Source organism: Camelina sativa, chromosome 9 (genome assembly GCF_000633955.1).
Source record: "Camelina sativa cultivar DH55 chromosome 9, Cs, whole genome shotgun sequence".
NCBI lineage: Eukaryota > Viridiplantae > Streptophyta > Magnoliopsida > Brassicales > Brassicaceae > Camelina > Camelina sativa.
In genome coordinates this window covers 25,112,010-25,132,126 of record NC_025693.1, presented here as the reverse complement: position 1 = coordinate 25,132,126, position 20,117 = coordinate 25,112,010, and the positions used below count along the sequence as shown (strand labels likewise).

General features: G+C 38.6%; 6 protein-coding genes across 9 annotated transcripts; 2 read left to right on the top strand and 4 right to left on the bottom strand.

The window, feature by feature from the left end:
* Positions 286-2,286, top strand: LOC104712163 (psbP-like protein 1, chloroplastic). 2 transcript variants are annotated; one of them, XM_019229792.1, is made up of 8 exons: positions 286-555; positions 716-796; positions 925-1,007; positions 1,097-1,219; positions 1,317-1,388; positions 1,487-1,583; positions 1,680-1,781; positions 2,134-2,286. In XM_019229792.1, the coding sequence occupies exons 1-7, from the start codon at positions 417-419 to the stop codon at positions 1,778-1,780; spliced, it is 696 nt and encodes a 231-aa protein (XP_019085337.1). In that variant the 5' UTR covers positions 286-416; the 3' UTR covers position 1,781; positions 2,134-2,286. The 2 variants fall into 2 exon arrangements, with proteins under 2 accessions (XP_019085337.1, XP_010427300.1); XM_010428998.2 differs by lacking the exon at positions 2,134-2,286 and having other exon boundaries at positions 1,680-1,918.
* LOC104712159 (ABC transporter B family member 20) lies at positions 3,618-10,016 on the top strand. The gene is made up of 11 exons (XM_010428991.2): positions 3,618-4,034; positions 4,235-4,289; positions 4,370-4,545; positions 4,666-4,866; positions 5,424-5,683; positions 5,839-6,149; positions 6,239-6,459; positions 6,554-6,894; positions 7,040-7,821; positions 7,913-8,154; positions 8,386-10,016. Exons 1-11 carry the CDS (start codon positions 3,618-3,620, stop codon positions 9,613-9,615), a joined length of 4,236 nt encoding a protein of 1,411 aa, XP_010427293.1. The 3' UTR covers positions 9,616-10,016.
* On the bottom strand, positions 9,944-13,773 carry LOC104712162 (3-oxoacyl-[acyl-carrier-protein] reductase FabG-like). 3 transcript variants are annotated; one of them, XM_019229342.1, is made up of 7 exons: positions 13,460-13,773; positions 12,832-13,001; positions 12,495-12,570; positions 12,234-12,400; positions 11,947-12,119; positions 11,053-11,127; positions 9,944-10,863 (listed from the first exon to the last, which is right to left on the bottom strand). In XM_019229342.1, the coding sequence occupies exons 6-7, from the start codon at positions 11,068-11,070 to the stop codon at positions 10,036-10,038; spliced, it is 846 nt and encodes a 281-aa protein (XP_019084887.1). In that variant the 5' UTR covers positions 11,071-11,127; positions 11,947-12,119; positions 12,234-12,400; positions 12,495-12,570; positions 12,832-13,001; positions 13,460-13,773; the 3' UTR covers positions 9,944-10,035. The 3 variants fall into 3 exon arrangements, with proteins under 3 accessions (XP_019084887.1, XP_010427299.2, XP_010427295.1); XM_010428997.2 differs by having other exon boundaries at positions 9,944-10,860; positions 13,460-13,770; XM_010428993.2 differs by having other exon boundaries at positions 12,234-12,570.
* Positions 11,890-13,023, bottom strand: LOC109124982. The gene is made up of 3 exons (XM_019230049.1): positions 12,832-13,023; positions 12,456-12,570; positions 11,890-12,119 (listed from the first exon to the last, which is right to left on the bottom strand). The coding sequence occupies exons 1-3, from the start codon at positions 13,021-13,023 to the stop codon at positions 11,890-11,892; spliced, it is 537 nt and encodes a 178-aa protein (XP_019085594.1).
* LOC104712158 (60S ribosomal protein L23a-2) lies at positions 14,131-15,633 on the bottom strand. Its single transcript, XM_010428990.2, has 4 exons — positions 15,530-15,633; positions 15,384-15,428; positions 14,513-14,876; positions 14,131-14,419 (listed from the first exon to the last, which is right to left on the bottom strand). Exons 2-4 carry the CDS (start codon positions 15,397-15,399, stop codon positions 14,335-14,337), a joined length of 465 nt encoding a protein of 154 aa, XP_010427292.1. The 5' UTR covers positions 15,400-15,428; positions 15,530-15,633; the 3' UTR covers positions 14,131-14,334.
* On the bottom strand, positions 16,034-19,914 carry LOC104712157 (protein-tyrosine-phosphatase MKP1). Its single transcript, XM_010428989.2, has 5 exons — positions 19,810-19,914; positions 19,652-19,675; positions 16,988-19,495; positions 16,566-16,725; positions 16,034-16,354 (listed from the first exon to the last, which is right to left on the bottom strand). The coding sequence occupies exons 3-4, from the start codon at positions 19,298-19,300 to the stop codon at positions 16,669-16,671; spliced, it is 2,370 nt and encodes a 789-aa protein (XP_010427291.1). The 5' UTR covers positions 19,301-19,495; positions 19,652-19,675; positions 19,810-19,914; the 3' UTR covers positions 16,034-16,354; positions 16,566-16,668.

Here is a 20,117-nt window from a genome sequence, read left to right as displayed (position 1 = left end):
AAAATACTAGTATAATCAATCTAAAAAAAAGTGAATTCGGACAACATCCTACTATATCGGATATCCTAACATGAAAAATCGACGTTCCAAGATCCGGAAGGGAACTCCGGATATTAATTTTCGTATCGGGTCTGGTCTCGGATCCCAGGAATTTTGGTAGGCATCGACGCCGGGGTTGTAATATGAAGCGTTGGTTGTGTCGGGGTTATCCCGGAAAGATTTATTATTTCGAAGGATCTTTATATATATATATATTTTTTTTTTTTTGCAAATATACGTTCTCTCTGGCATATTTTTTTAAAAGGTCAGGAAGTTTCAAAGTGGATAAAAACTGAGACAGAACCGAATCCATCCATAAAGAGACAACAGAAGATCTAATCTCTATCGACCACATATACACTTTAATCTCTTCGCCAATGGCTTCTCTGAAGCTTACACCTTCTTCTTCTCCAATCTCCATCCCTAAGGTTGTTGGTGGTGTTCCTTGCTCTAGGAAAGGAGTTTCATTTCTTGTAAAAGCTGAGCATTCTTCGTCTTCCTCTTCTGATCTTCAAGGTTTGTTGCGATTTCTTATTAAACTTTTTAGGGTTTCGTTTCAATTCATCACAATTTCTCTCCAGATTCTGCTGCCCTGATGGCAACTATAAAAATGAATCTTTATTTTTTTTTGTTTTACCATTTACAAAGTTTGTGTGTTTTTAATTTTTTTTTTCAGGTAAATGTCAGAGACGTCTGGTTGTAACGTTTGGTATTGTTGCTCCTTGGATCTCATTGCTAAGTAGAGCTCCAGTATCATGTAAGTTTTGATTTTCTCTAATCCTATCTTAGTTTCCAGATTTTGCCTTTTGACACTAATTTTCTTTTTTATTTTTGCATATATTTGTGAAATGTGTTATCCTAAGAGGATTGATGTATATGACTCAGTTGCTGCAGAAAGCAAAAAAGGATTCCTTGCTGTCTCTGACAATAAGGATGCTTATTCTTTTATCTATCCATTTGGGTGGCAGGTATCATTGTGATCTTCTTTAGTTAAACTACCTACCGCGCCGACCCATTTACAAAATTATAACCACCTCGTTTTGAATATTGGTTCTAGGAAGTTGTGATTGAGGGTCAAGACAAGGTATACAAAGATGTTATTGAGCCGTTAGAAAGCGTTAGTGTGAATTTGATCCCAACTAGCAAACAGACTATTAAAGAGTTTGGCCCTCCTAAGCAGGTACTGTATGTTACGTTCTATTGAAATGTTACATTCTTCTCTTCTTATTTTGGTTTTAAATTCTCTCAAAATGTTTGAATTTTGTGTCTGGTCACAGATCGCTGAAACACTGGTAAAGAAAGTTTTGGCCCCTCCAAATCAGAAAACAAACCTTGTTGATGCATCAGAGGTTTGCTCCTTTGAGATATAACCTTTCAACTAATACATTGAGTATTGATGCTCTTATGTGTAATTATATAGAGAGTGGTTTTGTCTCAATTGATGCAGCATGATGTTGATGGGAAGACTTATTATCAGTTTGAGTTCACTGTTCAGGCTAGAAACTACACCCGCCATGCCCTCGGTGTAATCACTGTGTTTAATGGTACCTATCATCTCCATGACTTTACAATGATATCTGATTTTATTTTTTAGTTCGATTTTCGAAAGAGTCATTGGTGACTGGCGTGCTGCTGTGCAGGAAAATTCTACACATTGACGACGGGAGCAAACGAGAGGAGGTGGGAGAAGATGAAAGATAGGCTTCACACTGTGGTAGATTCCTTCAAGATCACTGTTTGAAAATTATCAAGTTTGGTTTGGTTATCTCTTGTTTTGAAAAGGCCCATTTCTTGTATTTTTGTGCATTCTTCTTCTCTTAACAATATTGTTTTTTCCTGTAAGTGAGATTCAATACTCTTGACTTACCTATTACGTACCCCTCTCTCTCTCTCTCTCTGCTTTTTAACCTAACTTCATTTTCACAACATATATAGTTTGGCCAATTTGATCTCCTATCACAATCTGAACCACAGTTTTGTATAGCTTTAGCTAGTAACCAAAAAGGGCTTATAAATTGTGATGTTACAGTCAGAAAACGAAACAGAGTATTGATATTTCAGATCGTTTCCAACTATGGTATATGATATTTTCTNTATTATCAAGTTTGGTTTGGTTTGGTTATCTCTTGTTTTGAAAAGGCCCATTTCTTGTATTTTTGTCCATTCTTCTTCTCTTAACGATATTGTTTTTTTCCTGTAAGTGAGATTCAATACTCTTGACTTGCCTATTACCCCTCTCTTTCTCTCTCTCTCTCTCTCTCTGCTTTTTAACCTAACTTCATTTTCACAACATATATAGTTTGGCCAATTTGAACCAAAAAGGGCTTATAAATTGTGATGTTAAGAGTCAGAAAACGAAACAGAGTATTGATATTTCACATTGTTTCCAACTATGGTATATGATATTATCTCTTCAGTTGAATCACACTCTGTTTGCACTCCAAATCCTCACTTGGCTTGAAGCTTGTGTAACTCTTCCCACTGTCATTTCTAGAGCAGCCACATGAAGGTATAATATACATCATCTCTTTCAGTCCAATGACCACGCATATCGTGTATTCGGCCGGGAGCGATATATCAGCTGCAATGCAAATACATAAGAGTGCCACTGACAAGAAAAAATTGTTTCCATTCAGAAATCTACTTGTAATTGATGCGCAAGAAAGGGCCTTACACAGTTCCTGTAGACAGATGCTCATGTTTGTGTAAGTGTGTTTTCATCATGACTTAGCTTTGCAAAACTAGAGTCGGACGTTTCTATGTTGAAATCCATATCAAGCAGCCTTTAGACCCGTCATGAAAAAAATATGTTTTCTCTCTAGCTATGCCAAAGCAAGTCCCCTTGAGTGACCATTCTATTTTTATTCTTCAAGCTTTGGTCCTTTCCTGCAAAATCAGTGCATAGAGAATTCTTAGTCTTTAGCAAAATATGGACCACACCTGACACCACATAGTGCACCAGCTAGACAGTATTACTATTTTCCCCAACTCAGACCAATAGCAATTGTTCATTTTCAACTCAGCATCCATAGAATTTTTACCATTGGCGGATCCATTATTTTCAGAACTTGAAATTAGACTGACTGTTTCATTTTTTTTTTAAATTAGCATTCGCGTTTTTCATTAATTCACCAGTAAAAATATATCTTTAAGAAAAACGTACCCAAAAAAAATCCAAAGTCGCATTGACCGTTTAGCAGAACCAGCTCTTTTGTGTTTGACGGCACAGTACAAACACATGACAAAGCACTGCAACGGCAACACAAAGATCAAAAGATCTCACCAAAATTATTGGAGGAACCAAAAAAAAAAAACTTAAAACAAAAAATTAAATTAAAAAAAAAAAGGCGGAAGAAAATTATTTTCTTCTTCTCCGCTTCTGCTACGATTCTTCTTCTTCTCCATCTTCTTCATCTAATACAAAAAAAAAAAAAAAAGCTTAGAACAGATCCAGAGCTAATTTTAGCTATTAAAACCAAATTCGAAATCCCTAAAGAAACTCTAAATCTAGGGTTTTTTTTCTCTTCTTATACACAGAAGGTGAGTCGTCGTGGTGAGCTCCTTCGGGGACTCCAAAGATGATGATCTCCAGAGGTTTATTCGGATGGTCTCCACCTCATATGCAACCGTTAACTCCAGTCTCTGAAGTCTCCGAGCCTCCCGAGTCTCCTTCTCCTTATCTCGACCCTGGTGCTGAGTCTGGTGGTGGTGGCACGGGTACGGCGGCGGCGCAAGCGCAAGCGGACGCTGATGAAGAGATTGATGAGCTAGACGAGGTTGAGCCACCTCCTGCTGCTGTTCCTTTCTCTCAGCTCTTCGCTTGCGCTGACCGTTTCGATTGGGTGCTTATGATTGTTGGCTCCGTTGCTGCTGCTGCTCATGGTACTGCGCTTATTGTTTACTTGCATTACTTCGCCAAGATTGTTGAGGTTCTTGCTTTCTCTAATGATTCGACTCACCAGAGATCTCGGGATCAGTTTGACCGGCTCGTCGAGGTTAGTTTCGCTTTTGACGATTTACCTCCGAATTGGCTTTTGGCTTAATTATTATGTGTTTCTCAGTTTGCCATTAGAATAGTTTGGAGGGAGAGAGAGACTGAGAGAAAGAGTGTTTTGAACTGTTTAGCTTCAGTTTCCATTATTGAAAGCATTGATACGAACCAGCCATCTCAAGTTACTTATGCTCATTTGTGCAGCTTTCATTGACTATCGTCTACATCGCCGGGGGTGTTTTCTTTTCTGGTTGGATTGGTAAGTTGTTTTTTGCTTAATATACATATTTAAATGTTTCTTATTTAACAGTCACTCTTACTAAATGTTTCTTATAATAGAGGTTTCTTGCTGGATTCTGACTGGAGAGAGGCAGACCGCTGTGATCAGGTCCAAGTATGTCCAAGTACTATTGAATCAGGATATGAGTTTCTTTGATACATATGGTAATAATGGGGATATTGTGAGCCAAGTGCTGAGCGATGTCTTACTCATTCAGTCAGCTTTAAGCGAAAAAGTATGTCTGTCCAGCTCCCTTTATATTGACTACTCTGAGTTTTCTCGTTCATATCTTTTCCTTTTCACTGTGAGTTATATGCTATTTCTCTAATCTTCTTCCTGTTCCTGGACTTTGCAGGTTGGAAATTATATTCATAACATGGCTACGTTTATCAGTGGACTTATTATTGGATTTGTCAACTGCTGGGAAATTGCATTGATTACATTAGCCACCGGTCCTTTCATTGTTGCTGCAGGAGGCATATCAAATATATTTCTCCACAGACTTGCTGAGAACATACAAGATGCATATGCTGAAGCAGCCGGTATTGCTGAACAGGTATTACGATTGATAGGTTTATTGAGAGATTATGAAACTAGCATCAAGATTTTCTCTTCGCCGCAATTTAAAACTTGAAGTTTTTTCCAGTATGATCGCTGAATACTTGAAGTATAAAAACTGGAAGCTAAAAACTAACTGTTAAAAGTTTGTATCACTATATTTTCTCATATACATATGTGCCTTGTTGGCATCCAACTTTCTTTTTCTGCATATTTTGACTTAGAATTATGCTTAGAGAGTTAAGCATCTTTTCTTTTTAGCTCTTATTTAATCAAACTTTTTTTGTTAAGTTCAGAAAATGGTAGGCAGAATCCAAGAGGGTTAAGGTTGCACTTAGGCACGCATTTCTAGGTTACTTCAGTAGATACAGTGAGGTTTACCGCGATCAAGAATCAGTTTAGCTTCTGCCAGTTTATGCATGATTACAAGTGGTTTTGTAATGTATACCCTACAGTTCCCATTTTATAGTGCTCCCTTCCGAGATTAGTTATTTGCCTCAGTTAGAGTCTGGTATGAATATTCTATTCTTAGAATGATTTATCTTAAATGTGCAGGCAATCTCTTACATTAGGACTTTATATGCCTTTACAAATGAAACTCTAGCAAAATATTCATATGCAACCTCCCTTCAAGCAACCCTGAGATATGGCATATTAATTAGTCTTGTGCAAGGCCTTGGACTTGGATTTACTTATGGGCTTGCTATATGCTCGTGTGCCCTGCAACTTTGGATTGGACGATTCTTCGTTAACAATGGAAGGGCAAATGGTGGAGAAATCATAGCAGCTCTTTTTGCTGTTATTTTAAGTGGCCTGTAAGCTTTTCTGCTGGTGGAGAAATCTTCCCAGTCTCTACTCTCTACTAACATCATATTTAATACATGTTCGGTTGATGTTAGCATTACATTTACATACATACACATGTTATTACATAGAATAATGTCTTGATTATGCATATTCTGTTGGGCAGGGGTTTAAACCAAGCTGCTACGAACTTCTATTCTTTTGATCAAGGAAGGATTGCTGCGTATAGACTTTTTGAGATGATAACTCGTTCTTCTTCTGTGGCTAATCAAGAAGGAGATGTGCTGGCTTCTGTTCAAGGAAATATTGAGTTCCGGAATGTGTATTTCAGTTATCTGTCACGGCCTGAAATTCCAATCTTGAGTGGATTTTACCTGACGGTTCCTGCTAAAAAAGCAGTTGCACTTGTTGGTAGAAATGGTTCTGGAAAAAGCAGCATCATTCCGTTAATGGAACGATTTTATGATCCAACATTAGGTACTTTGACTTGTCATTTAAGATGCACCACTCACCTGTCCATGGAGAAAATTATGAGCTGACTCCATCTTTGGTTTTCTCTTATGCAGGAGAAGTTCTCCTTGATGGAGAAAATATTAAAAATCTAAAACTGGAGTGGCTGAGAAGCCAAATAGGCCTGGTTACCCAGGAGCCTGCTCTGCTAAGCTTGAGCATAAGAGAGAATATTGCATATGGTCGTGATGCTACTCATGATCAGATAGAGGAGGCAGCCAAAATTGCGCATGCACACACATTTATCAGCTCACTTGAGAAAGGATATGAAACTCAGGTAGACATCATGTGAAAAAAAACTGTTATGAAATCCTGTTTTCTTTCAGTTGGTATTCAACATTGAAGTGGGAAATGCCTTGTTTGTCTTCTAGGTCGGGAGAGCCGGTTTATCAATGACAGAGGAGCAGAAAATAAAACTTTCGATTGCTAGAGCTGTGCTTTTGAACCCAACAATTCTTCTGCTAGATGAAGTAACTGGAGGACTAGACTTCGAAGCTGAAAGAATTGTTCAGGAGGCTCTCGATCTTCTGATGTTGGGACGGTCAACGATAATAATAGCCCGACGATTAAGTTTGATTAGAAATGCTGACTATATTGCCGTGATGGAGGAAGGTCAGCTCGTTGAAATGGGTACACACGATGAATTGATAAATCTTGGTGGGCTGTATGCTGAGCTTCTGAAGTGTGAAGAAGCAACAAAGCTTCCAAGAAGGTATGATAGCTTAGAACTTAATTATTAAGTCGTGTAGTAGTCATGTGGCAGACTATATGTTTGGGCATTGGTTTCTGTTGTTATAATCTCTAGGAGTGTGAATTTTCTGGTGCTTACTTGTGAAGGAATTTTTATGTTGGTCCAGGATGCCAGTTAGGAACTACAAGGAGTCTGCGGTGTTTCAGGTTGAGAGAGACTCGTCAGCTGACTGTGGCATCCAAGAACCATCATCACCCAAAATGATCAAGTCTCCATCTCTTCAGAGAGGTAATGGTGTGTTCCGTCCCCAGGACCTGTGTTTTAATACTGAAGAATCACCTAATGATCATAGCCCTGCACCTGAGAAAGTGGGGGAAAATGGCTTGCCTCTGGACGATGCTGATAAAGAGCCAACTATCAAAAGGCAAGATAGTTTCGAGATGAGGTTACCAGAACTTCCTAAAATTGATGTTCAGTGTCCCCGTCAAAAATCAAACGGTTCAGATCCTGAGTCCCCTGTTTCACCCCTTTTAACATCCGATCCTAAAAACGAGCGTTCTCATTCACAGACGTTTAGTCGTCCTCTTAGTTTTTCTGATGACACTACAGCAAATGGTAAGTGGGCTAAGGATGCTCAACACAAGAAGTCACCTTCATTTTGGAGGTTGGCACAGCTTAGTTTCCCAGAGTGGCTTTATGCTGTATTAGGGAGTCTTGGTGCTGCCATCTTTGGCTCTTTCAATCCTCTTCTGGCTTATGTCATTGCGTTGGTAGTGACAGAATATTATAAAAGCAAAGGAGGCCACCTGCGCGAGGAGGTTGACAAATGGTGTTTAATCATTGCCTGCATGGGGATTGTGACAGTTGTTGCCAATTTCTTGCAGCACTTCTATTTTGGCATAATGGGGGAGAAAATGACGGAGAGAGTTCGGAGGATGATGTTCTCAGGTATTGGAAATTTTTTACTCATTATAATTTACTTCACCAAATTTTAACTATTTTTACTTGCCTCAGTTCATTAATTTTCCTGATATTACAGCAATGCTGCGTAATGAAGTTGGATGGTTCGATGATGAAGAGAACAGTCCAGATACGTTATCCATGCGTTTAGCAAATGATGCTACTTTTGTCCGAGCTGCCTTCAGCAACAGGCTTTCAATATTTATTCAAGATAGTTTTGCCGTTATTGTTGCTCTTCTTATTGGGTTGCTGCTTGGTTGGCGTTTGGCCCTTGTTGCATTGGCAACTTTGCCAATTCTCACACTTTCTGCCATTGCTCAGGTTTGCATTGTTCCTTCTAGAATTTTTTTTGAAATTGAGTATTATATTTTAGTCAGTTTGTGTTCATTATCCCCTCTATGACATGTGTTTCTGATTTTGCAAACCTTCAAACTCAAGTAGAGATTTAGCATGTATCTCATTCTTTTTCCTCATTCTCAATGCACGTAGCTCAGAAATGTTTATTTATTCAGCAGACACAACATTCTAATCATCCCCAAAACGATTTTGCAGAAACTGTGGCTTGGCGGATTCTCAAAAGGCATACAGGAGATGCATAGAAAGGCATCTTTAGTCCTCGAGGATGCTGTTAGAAACATCTACACTGTTGTTGCTTTCTGTGCTGGTAACAAAGTGATGGAACTGTACAGGATGCAGCTCCAGCGGATACTCAGACAGAGCTTTCTCCATGGGATGGTCATTGGTTTTGCGTTTGGTTTCTCACAGTTTCTTCTTTTCGCCTGCAATGCGCTCCTCCTATGGTGCACTGCGTTATCTGTTAACCGCGGATATATGAAATTATCCACAGCTATAACAGAGTACATGGTTTTCTCATTTGCTACATTTGCCCTTGTCGAGCCATTTGGATTAGCACCGTACATCCTCAAGCGACGTAAGTCTCTCATTTCAGTTTTTGAGATCATAGATCGAGTCCCTACAATTGAACCAGATGATAACTCTGCTCTCAAACCGCCTAATGTCTACGGAAGCATTGAACTGAGGAACATCGACTTCTGCTACCCAACTCGACCCGAGGTACTTGTGCTGAGCAACTTCAGTCTGAAAATCAGTGGCGGACAGACCGTAGCTGTGGTTGGCGTTTCGGGTTCTGGAAAAAGCACAATAATCTCACTAGTAGAGAGATACTACGACCCAGTTGCTGGTCAAGTCCTACTAGATGGGAGAGACTTGAAGTTGTATAATTTGAGATGGTTGAGAAGCCACATGGGTTTGGTTCAGCAAGAACCCATAATCTTTTCCACAACAATCAGAGAGAATATCATATATGCAAGACATAATGCGAGTGAAGCTGAGATGAAGGAAGCAGCAAGAATTGCAAATGCTCACCATTTCATCAGCAGCTTACCTCACGGTTACGACACACATATCGGGATGAGAGGCGTGGAACTTACCCCGGGACAGAAACAGAGAATAGCGATAGCGCGGGTAGTGCTGAAGAATGCTCCCATCATCTTAATAGATGAAGCAAGCTCGTCTATCGAATCTGAATCGAGCCGGGTTGTGCAGGAGGCTCTTGACACATTGATTATGGGGAACAAAACAACGATTCTAATAGCACATAGAGCGGCTATGATGAGACATGTGGATAACATTGTGGTTCTCAATGGAGGGAGGATAGTAGAGGAAGGTACACATGATTCTTTAACAGCAAAGAACGGATTGTATGTCCGTTTGATGCAACCACATTTCGGTAAAGGTTTACGCCAACATCGACTAATATAGAGTTTGAGGCTCTCTCGATGATAGAAATGATTTTGGCATCTCTGATCAATAATTCCCGGGAGGGACAGCTAAATGCTAAAAATGATTTATACAACCACGGTTAGTTCTGAAGCAGATAGTGCCTGTAGATGTAGATTCCCATGGTGTTCGACCTGCTTATTCTTTTTTTTGGAGACGAAGCTTCAGAAGTAGGTCATGGTCATTGCTTCGTTCTCCAAGGTATATCGATTTTGCTCATTGAATCCGAAGATTTGAGAAGGGTGGTAAATCATTCGGGAAAGTGTTTATTTGTCTTTTCCGTAATTTTTTTTGTGCTGGTTTGATCTTGTAAAAACATGAATGATGTATGTAAAGTTTTTAAAGTGGTAGAGAATGTGTAAATGTATACACTTATTATTGCCCAAGATATGGGGTTAAAATTCAGAGAGATGAGAAAATGGGCACACCGGGCAATGTATTTCCGGAATCGACAATGTATGTGTTCCCGGACACATGTTGAGAAGCGTCATGAATGAGATAGCGAACAAGAGAGGTAAGCCCGGGATCCACAGTTTGTTGCACCTTCAACGGGACAATACGCTCGGTCACGTTCTTCATCCACTCTTTCTGCAGGAGACTTTCTGTAATCTCTGACTTGAAAAGCCCCGGTGCGATCGAGTTTACTCTGATCTTGTGAACGCCTAACTCAAGTGCCATCATCCTCGACATAGTATCAACTCCGCCTTTGGAACAAGCATATGCGAGTCCACCGGGCAACAACCCACGGTGAAGCCCTGCGATTGATGAGATGTTTATCACCGAGCCACCGCGTTTAGCGTCACGCATCATAAGGCACACGTATTTGGAGACTAACCAAGGTCCGGTTAAGTTGGTCCTGAAGACTTTCTCCCACTCATCCTCTGACACATCCAAACTCGTCTTGACCTCGCCTCTGATTCCGGCATTGTTGATCAACACATCGATCTTTCCAAAGATTTCCCAAGCTTCCTTAACCGCTTTCTGAATTGTAGCTGCATCTGATGAAACGTCAAGCTCAAGAGCTGCAGCTTGGATTCCGGTTGAATTATAGCTGTTAATTTCAGAGCAGAGAGAGTTGAGTCTGTCGACACGACGAGCTGCTGCGATAATCTTACAGCCAGCTTTAGCCAGATCAAGACAGATCTCTCTTCCTATACCAGAAGAAGCTCCTGTCACAAGAACCACTTTGTCTTTAAGTTCACACCATGGCTCCAATTGCCTCGACACCTGCTTCTCCCCAAAACAAAAACAAAAATCAAGTAATTTCAGATTACATAGACAGAAGAAACACACGATCGATAATCTCAGTGGAATCATATGATGGAAAAAGACAACACAAAATCAAAATGCTAATCTCATAATTTTGAAGATAATAGAAAGAAAGAAAGATGGGACATGAGAGAGAAGGGTATATCTTACAGTTTGATGATTGCTCATATTTGTTTATCTGTGTGTCGTCGTCTTCGATGGATAAAGAGAAGCCCATAACGTAACCTTTATATATACAAAAATAAAAGTGTCAAAGAAGTGTAATTCGTACCACATTTAACATGTTTCACCCGAACCCATATGTTAAATACCGCGGTTCAAAAGACAAGACACCAACTTGAACACGTCCATAACAAGACGGTTTGTGCCCAATCCGTAGTATCTAGGTCCCAATTAATAACAGCCTTACATTACATATTAAAGAAGCTTCGTGTACTAATCACCAGATCGACAATTTAACGTGGCAATCTTAGTCTTTAACAGATTCGTGCAACCCATCTGCAAACTTATTAGGTTTTGATATGAATACTCGACATTATCAAGACGCAATGATGTTCCCTGTCTTCTTTTGGCAACAAGCAAAAAAACAATTCATATATTATAACGTCTTTAGAGCAAGATTATTGGGGGGTTCATATAAGGGAAGTTCTTAAATTTTTTATGAATTAATTGTGTACTGTTTGGAATATAAGAATCCATAATCTTTTAGATAAAATTTTCTCTTTTATTGGTAGGTTCTTATTTTGGGAATATTATTTTTGAAAATATTGTTTTTTAAAATTTAAAAATTTTAAATAGAATAGAAGTGGTATAAATGTGTAAACATTTAAGATTTTATAAAACTAGAAAATAATGCATTTTAATTAATTTTTAAACATACAAAACATAATAAAAACATTAATACATATTACAACAGAAGTGCAATTTATAAATGGAGAGAATGATTAATTTTAATACTGATTTGCTCCAAATTTAAGATAGTTTGATCTACATCATCATGATAATATCATTTTCCCTGTTTCCTAACCATACAAAGGAAATTACCTTGGCAGCAGAAACATGAATTTGGTACCAAGAAGCCGTGTAGTGCAAAGTAGCACTTATGTTAATAATCGAACCACCACGAGTTGATGAGTCTCTCCCAGGCCCATCTTTCTTAAGATACTTAAGTGCTGCGTGACACATGTTGAATGTTCCTACTGCATCAATGTCCAAGACTGCACACACACACACACAATAAAAACGTTTCCTTTAGCTAAACGAACACACTCAAATTGACAAAACCTCAGGCACAATTCCTCTCAAATCATTAATCAAAAAGTGAACCGAACCTGTTCTGAAGCCATTAGGAGACAGATCCTCAGCAGCAGCGAGGAAATTGCCAGCAGCAGCGTTAACAAGAACATCAATTTTACCAGACTAATTACTGTAGACCTAAGAGTTATCTAACTTTGAGGTTTTGTATTCACGCAGAATCAATTAGGCAGATCCCGAGATTCTATACAACAGAAAGAAAAAAAATGATGAGCAAACAAGAGGTAGGACACACTTACATTGTCGTAAACTGGTGAATAAGAGCAGATTCGGTGTACCGTTTCTATTTTGAACACGGGCAGGAACTGGAACAGATGAATTATTGCCAGAAGCTGCTCTTCTATCTGCTAGTATCTGCAATGAAAAATAAGAAAGTTCGATGGAGAAAGTAGAGATGGAAAACAGTACCAAGTAGACCATATTCCTTGCCACTGAAGTTTATCAAGTTCTATATATGTATTCCATTTTTGCAGAAGATGATACTGTCTTCAAAATAATGCATACATACACATGGACCAACAAATAGTTTGACAAGAAAGCCTAACCATGGCATAATTATCTAACTTTCAAAAGCAATGTAATGAATACTAGAGAAAAGGGATATGAATGACAAACCTCAAGGCCGACACAAACGGGAAGCTGAGTCTTTGTATGTTGCTTAATGGCAGATGAGTCTTTTTCAGTCATGTAGACGGAATATCCCAAACACCCATAGTAAAAATCTGCTAAGGTCCTCCCTTCTTTAGAAGCTTCAGCTTCAGATTGTCCAACAACGTAATCAGGAACTACAAATTTATGAAAAGCCATGACTGAATGCAGAAACCATGAGAGCCAAAACAAAGAGTAGTAACAAAACACCATCTCAATTCAGAATTCGTGATAAAAAAATGAAAACAAGCTATAGCTATAAAGCATACAGGCTTTGTTCTGAATCAGAACCTTATCTTGGTTCTTATCCTTGCAATTAGTTTTATGAATTGGTTGAGAGATAGTTACAGAGCAAGAGCAACACAAATCTACAGGCTCAGTAACTTAAACAAAGAATATATCAGTAAATTAACAGAATTAATGATCTAATTTTCTACAGCTACTACACCAAGCTATTGACCCCACTGATTCCACATGAAAAACGATTCAAAGCAATAAAAGTTGAGAAAAAAGCAGACCCAAATCTGTCAAAATAAAACCACACACAAGCGATTAAGGATTCGCCACTAACAATATCAAAAAAAATGGATCATACCAGAACCCTTCCTCTGATTCCAAATCAATCGATTCCAAATTATTCTTTCTGATTCCAAATTCCTTTGTCGTTTCAGCATATCGCGAGAGAAAGAGAGAGAGGAAAATAAATCTGAGTTTAGAGGAATTTGGAATCAGAAGGAAGGGTTTGGAATCTGCCGATTCAAATCGCCTCCGACCCAACACTCCACTGATTCTATAACCTCCGATTAAAGTAGACCTTTCTTTGTCGGATCGAGACTTGATCGCGAGAGAAACAGAGAAAGAGAGAAGAGATTAATTGTCTCAAAAAAAAAAAAATTCGCTTTTGTATTATTCTGTCCACCAACGATATAAGGACACGTAGCGTCTCTTATAAATCATTTGAGTCTATTATATAAGAGAGCCTCTTCTGTTTTTTTTGTTTCTTTTAATTTATTTTTTTGTCACAAAAACTCTAAGAACCTTGCTATGAACTCCCGATAACCACGAGTTTCTCGCGTACAGATTGGCTTATTGTGTTCACTGTTCAGGCTCCACAATAAAGCGTTCAGTACTGTATTATTTCTAAAATATCTAAATAAACTGATAAAGAATATGAAGACTTGGAGACCAATGTGCCAATTGAATTTTGAGTTGGTTTAATACTAAACCGGGACCATAGAAGTAGAATAAAGAAATTGGAACAAGACCTAAAGAAAAGATATGGACTCATCAACAAATACCACCAAAACCATATAATTAATCTTCGAATCCAAAGATTAAAAAAAAAAAGCATATAACAAAAGATAATATCTTAATTTCTCTAGCAAAACTGGAGACTATGGAAAAAGAAAAACCAGAAGTCTGTTTTCAACCGGATAAAGTGAAATCACAGAGCTGACAGATGGATGAGATTTAGATGATCCCGATTTTGTTAGCCACGTCCAAAGCATCATAATCAGGAGTCAACCTCACATACGCTTTCTTCGTTCCATCGGGCCTGTAACAAAAAGATACATTATAACATCATCTCTTCAAGTAAAAAACGAAGACTAAGGTGATGTTTTTTTAGTTTTCCAAGTGTGTTTTTTACCTAATGAGGGTGTTGACTTTCTTGGTCTGAATGTCATACATCTTCTTGACAGCATCTTTGATCTTCTTCTTGTCAGCACGGATGTCAACAATGAAGACTAAAGTGTTGTTGTCTTCGATCTTCTTCATGGCAGATTCAGTAGTGAGAGGGTACTTGAGGATCTGGTAATGATCCAATTTGTTCCTTGGCGTTGCACTGAGTTGTGGGTACTTGGGATTCCTAGGAATGCTCAATGTCTTTGGCCTGTGGAAAGTCACCTTTGTCCTGATCTTCTTAGCAGACTTCTTAATGATCTGGCCAGATTTCACTGCTTTGGCAGCTTTCAAGGCCTTGGCCTTAGGGTCGGCCTTCTTGGTGACATCAACTGCAAAAACAATGGAGCATTATAAAAAGGATTTGGCAAAAACCTGAATTTGTATATGAGCTATTACAATGGTTACTATTAACGAAATGCAAATACATTTTAAACAATCGTCATAATCCCAAAACACTTTATGTTCAATACCATATCAACATCAGACTCGTTTCTATAAAGACAACAGCTCATAAGAAAGTTTTCATCCTTGGCAAATCACAGAGAAACAAGCACATGATCAGATGAAACCATAATAGAAAAAAGTCACATCAGCACGAGTAAGAGAAACGTAATGATCAAAACACGATATATTAACAGAGTCAGACAAGAATCATACATTTCAGAAAGCTGTTCAGTCACAGTATTGGTTATTGATAAAACAAAGTATTTACAAGCAATCGTGAATACAGCATATTAAGAAGACGATTTGGGAATCAAAATTTGTAAATCAAAGTAACAAGAAACAAATCAGATAACAATGAGAGAAAAAAAAAAAAACAAATATAAAGGCCTCACCTTTAGCTGGAGCCATTACTCAAAGATAGATCCTTTCAAAGAAACCTGCAAAACCCAGAAAATCAAATCAGTAAAGAAAATGATAGCAATTGAAGCTGAGAAGAAGGGGTTACAACGGGAGATCGAGAGAGATGAGAAGGACGAACCTGAGCGGCGAAACAGAAACCCTAAAAAAACTCAGCAGCTTCCAAGCTGCTCTGAGGTTTTTATTTATTTGTAAATGGGAAAAGGTGAAAATGAAATCAAAGAGTAAACCCTAGATTGATTTCATTTTGGGCCTTGTATACAGTAGTGGGCTTTCTTTATATAAGCCCATTAGGAACTAGGTTAATAAATTGACGAAGTGATGAAATTTACTTCAGGAAGATTTTGTGAACGTATTCATTGAACAAATAGAAAACTGTAACTAAAAAACCAAGATGGGGACATCAAATGCTTATTCTAACCAAACTCCAAATTCTAGATTACTTTTGATTTTTAGATTAATTTTTGTACCAAATATATCTACATGTACAGTAGTCAGTAGTGTCACCAAGTGAGGCCTTGAGGAGAAACAGAAATGACATTTCGTTTGGTTTTACAGTATTACTGTTTTTGAGAGAGAAAAAAAAAAGAGAACTTTGTGCAAAAACCAAAATTGGAGGGCAAGGAAAACAGTAAATCAAGTGTTTAAGATGGTAATTATTCAATTAGACTTCAAAACCTACAGAGTTCTTTACTTGATGAATAAACGAAAAGGAAAAGTTTAACAAAAGAAACTATTGTGGCTGAGCTGTATTTGTAAACATTTGTAACAAGTCCATTATCTAAAATCCTCATAAAGCCCCTACCTTACAGTTTTATATCTGATAATGCTAACAATGGCCCTTGAGGACTTAATGTGATAGAAGTTGTTTTTTTTTCCTCACTGTACAAAAGAGCTGTTTCCCTCCTTCCAACATCAACTTCCATAAGCGCAGAGAGAAAGATCTCTGCATCAGACGTTAAACAGAAAGAACAATAAGGTTTATGAGATTTTTGTAAACCAATCATTCGAGCTTTTATGTTTTTTGTTCCAACGATCCTCTAACTCAAATCAATCAGAAGACAGCAAATAAAGATAATTCAGAAGTGACAATCAAGATGGGATGCAATTGTAAGGAAAAAGTATTAGGAACTGCGTTCCGAGAAAAAATTTCTCACCTAAGCTGAATGAAATACTTGGAAAGTATTGAGGTCGAAGGAATCTGTGAAAGAAAAAGAAAAGAAAAAAACAGAGTAAATGTGTAGAACTTGCGGGCTGGTGCTATAGCACACTCAGCAGTGCAAGAAACTCTGTCTGATCCTCAGCTTCCCTAACTATCTGTGAACAAAAAAGAGAAGCAAGTTATCAGTTACACACATCAAAAGGATCATAACAAGTTGAAACCATGCAAACACTACAAAATAAATCAGTACATACAACTGCTGAATTCATATGGATTCTATATCTTCAGTAATGAAAGTGCTGGGATTGTAATTTTCATCTTCAAATTTAGTTTGGTTGGCTAAGACATGACAAAGATGACCAAGCAGACTTTAAAACTAGTAAAAAGTAACAGAGCATCTAAAGTTTTGGCGATTACCTTTATAGGGGTATCTTTAGGCAAGTCCATCTGAGACAAAATGGATTCACCAACCTGTATCCAATCAACATTCTCCCCAGTGTCCGCCGCTTTGTTGCTATCTATTAGAGAACAGTTGTTATCAAAAGAGAATGACTTTCCTATCCAAATGTACAAAATCCTACTACCCGTTTCTCCTACAGCATCACTTGGCAACGGGATTGCTATAACAGATTCTGAATCTAAGCAACCTCTGCTCAGTTCTGTAATCATCTCCATACTTGGCCACCGACATGCTAAAGGCTGGCCCAAGTTATCACCTCCAGATTTGTGTTTATCAGATGTACGACTGATTAAGGATATCATTTCCTTCTGTGGCAAATCTGACTCAGCAGTTCTCTCTTTGCAGTCATTTGGTGGATTTAGATCGCCATTTCTAATACCCTCCAAGTTGAAGACTATGTCAATACTATCATCCGGATGTAAAGTAAAAGCAGGTGTGCCTCTGTTAGAATCAACCAAACCTGGTAGTTTCAGCGATCCTTTCAGACTGCCTCTACGCTCTGCAAGAGAGGGTGAAGCCTTTCTATTTGGTGACGGTTCAATGTAAGGCTGTGGAGAATTATTGACACCACGAGATTCTTTAGGAGAAGTCTGGGATGGGAGGAGAGACAGGCTGGAAAATTTCGGCAATGTCAACGATGGTGGAATAGAAGAAGGTCTCAAGGACGAGCGCCCAGATGATTGTGAGAAACTCTTTAAGCTATTGCCTGAATTTGTTGAACATACAGAATCCGGAGAAAGAAAAGGAGGCGATGCAGATGACGATGAAGAAGTTGTTGAGGAAGGTGAGGCTGATGAATGCACGATCATCATCGAATCAGAATAGACCCTCGATAGAGGCGTTTTGGAGACATACCGAAAACCCTTCTCAAACCTTGATGCAAACTTACATTTCAATGAGCTCCAACTGTTTTCCCTAGCAGGAAGATGAGTCTCATGTTCGTTGTTGGATGAAGCTAAAGTTGGCACAAAACCTCCCTCGATGGCTTTCTGGAAAATCTCAAAATCCAGATTATATGCGTCGACCTTCCTGTCACCTGGTTGAATTTTAACCACCGAGCCCCCGATCATAGGCAAAATGCTTGCAAAAGCGTCCCAGTAATAAGCAGGCTCATCGCCTTCTCTGACCACCATAATAGGTGCTTCGACTTTCTCATATCGAGCAATCTGACAAACAGCAGCTTTTGCATCTCTTTCCATAATGGTTTCACACTGTCTACCAACCCAAATGTAAATCGCAGAAGGTAAGTGAATGATAAATGCACCTCTTGAATCCAGAGAAGACGGGCATGGATCATTCAACAGTTTTGGAACAAGATGCAAAGGATCATAAGGAGAGTGTGGAGACATTCTATACATCCTAAGTAAGGAAGTAGGGCTTAGCGGGAACGCATGAACCCTCTTTTGGCATTGTAACAATTGGCAAGCAAAGCCCATGTTAGGATCAGCAATACCTCTAGCAGACTTTACATACTGAAATGCATCGTCGAAACTTTGCCCTTCTCTCCACATCAGATATGCAATTACCAACGAGGTAGATCGTGAAACTCCTTGACAACAATGAACAAAGATCCTTCCACTTTGCTCCCTCACGTCTTCAAAGTAGTCAAACACATCGTACAGAATACTAGTTATATCCTCTGACGGACTATCCTGTAACCACAGGGATCTGTAACAAAAATCAGACTTGAAGTATTCCGGACAGATAAAACCAACGCAGTTGAGGATATGCGTGATCCCATTGTTCTTCAATATATTCTTATCTTTTGCCACAGCATCTCCTCCCACGTATATATGGTCAGCAACCTTTGAACACTCTTTATCAAAGTAAGCAATCTTCTCCCTCTTAGCTAGACCAGCGCTCTTATCTGAGACCCGCTGCTGCGTTGATGACAAATCGAGCTTCAATCTCTCCCCGGTTGTTTTGTTCCCGCTAGGTGTTGGTGGATGAGGCCACTCACCAACATCATCCGAACCCGCCTTAGGCCACTCATCTAAGCTCCTCCTAGAAATGGAAAGAGGCTGCAACGGTGGCAAACAAGCTCTAGCCTTGCTGTTGTGATGGGAACGAGGAGTTAAAGGAGGAGGTGGGCATCTACTACGACTGGAGCCAGAAGTATTAGGACAGGGAATGTTGAGACTTTGCTCCTCACCCTCGGAAACTTGTGATGCAGTCCTTGAAGCAGACCAAGAGGCAGAACGCCAATACAGTTTCTTAGAACCAGGAGGAGGAGGCTCATCATTCCCCATGGCATCCTCTCTTCCCACCATCCAATCTTTTATCTCACAAAGACTTTAAAAACTTTTATCCCCAACACACACAAAAATTCCTCACAACAACATCTACTGTAAACAAAGGATCTTTGCTTCTCCCAGTGAAGGCTTTAATAAATCCACATCTGATCTAACAATTTAACCATCAAGCTCTCTCACGAATCAAATCAGTCTTTCCCAGACTTTAAAACCCTAAAAACATAACAAAATAACATGAGAGAAGAACTCAGTATCAGATCAAACACGACAAAAAGAAGGAAACAAGTCTGACCATACGATTTCACAATTCAGGAAAGAAAAAGAAAAAGGAGAGATTATAACCGAATTCAATAAGACCAGAATTAATACCTCGAGAAAGGACGATACAGAAACCTGAATGAAAAAAAAAAACGGAAACAGAAGAAAGTGAGAATCTGAAAAGATGATGACAAAAAGGGGGATGAAGCAATTCTCCTGGGTTGGTTATATATAGATATGAGAGTAAAGGAGAGAGATTTGGAACTTACGGAGTGAGGAGGATTGATAGAGCCGTCAAAGTTTGGATCTTTTTATATTTTTTTTTCTTTAGAGAAGAGAAGAGAAGAGAAGAGAGAGAATGGGGCAAAGCAAAAGCTGAAGATTGAAGAAGAAGAAGAATAAGAAAGAACACAACAAAGAGGAAAGATGGGAAGTGGGAGAAAACAGTAAATTTTTTTTTTAATTATAAAAAATTAATAATTCGTTTTTTACTTTTTCTATTATTATTTTAATTACTTTTGCTATTATTATTTTACTGTAATTATTTTTGGGGTATATTATAAAGTAACAGTAACGA

What these genes read in the sequence shown, in the direction of transcription:
- LOC104712163 (XM_019229792.1), top strand. Translation starts at nt 417, where the DNA reads ATGGCTTCTCTGAAGCTTACACCTTCTTCTTCTCCAATCTCCATCCCT. An exon ending in TCTATCCATTTGGGTGGCAG is followed by an intron (nt 1,008 to 1,096) that starts GTATCATTGTGA and finishes TATTGGTTCTAG; the next exon opens with GAAGTTGTGATTGAGGGTCA. An exon ending in ACCTTGTTGATGCATCAGAG is followed by an intron (nt 1,389 to 1,486) that starts GTTTGCTCCTTT and finishes CAATTGATGCAG; the next exon opens with CATGATGTTGATGGGAAGAC.
- LOC104712159 (XM_010428991.2), top strand. Translation starts at nt 3,618, where the DNA reads ATGATGATCTCCAGAGGTTTATTCGGATGGTCTCCACCTCATATGCAA. An exon ending in ATTTTATGATCCAACATTAG is followed by an intron (nt 6,150 to 6,238) that starts GTACTTTGACTT and finishes TCTCTTATGCAG; the next exon opens with GAGAAGTTCTCCTTGATGGA. An exon ending in TCGGAGGATGATGTTCTCAG is followed by an intron (nt 7,822 to 7,912) that starts GTATTGGAAATT and finishes CTGATATTACAG; the next exon opens with CAATGCTGCGTAATGAAGTT.
- LOC109124982 (XM_019230049.1), bottom strand. Translation starts at nt 13,023, where the DNA reads ATGGCTTTTCATAAATTTGTAGTTCCTGATTACGTTGTTGGACAATCT. An exon ending in CCGTTTGTGTCGGCCTTGAG is followed by an intron (nt 12,571 to 12,831) that starts GTTTGTCATTCA and finishes TTTTCATTGCAG; the next exon opens with ATACTAGCAGATAGAAGAGC. An exon ending in ATTCACCAGTTTACGACAAT is followed by an intron (nt 12,120 to 12,455) that starts GTAAGTGTGTCC and finishes GTGTGTGTGCAG; the next exon opens with TCTTGGACATTGATGCAGTA.
- LOC104712158 (XM_010428990.2), bottom strand. An exon ending in AAAGTCAACACCCTCATTAG is followed by an intron (nt 14,420 to 14,512) that starts GTAAAAAACACA and finishes TTTTTGTTACAG; the next exon opens with GCCCGATGGAACGAAGAAAG.
- LOC104712157 (XM_010428989.2), bottom strand. Translation starts at nt 19,300, where the DNA reads ATGGTGGGAAGAGAGGATGCCATGGGGAATGATGAGCCTCCTCCTCCT. An exon ending in CTAAAGATACCCCTATAAAG is followed by an intron (nt 16,726 to 16,987) that starts GTAATCGCCAAA and finishes TTTTGTTCACAG; the next exon opens with ATAGTTAGGGAAGCTGAGGA.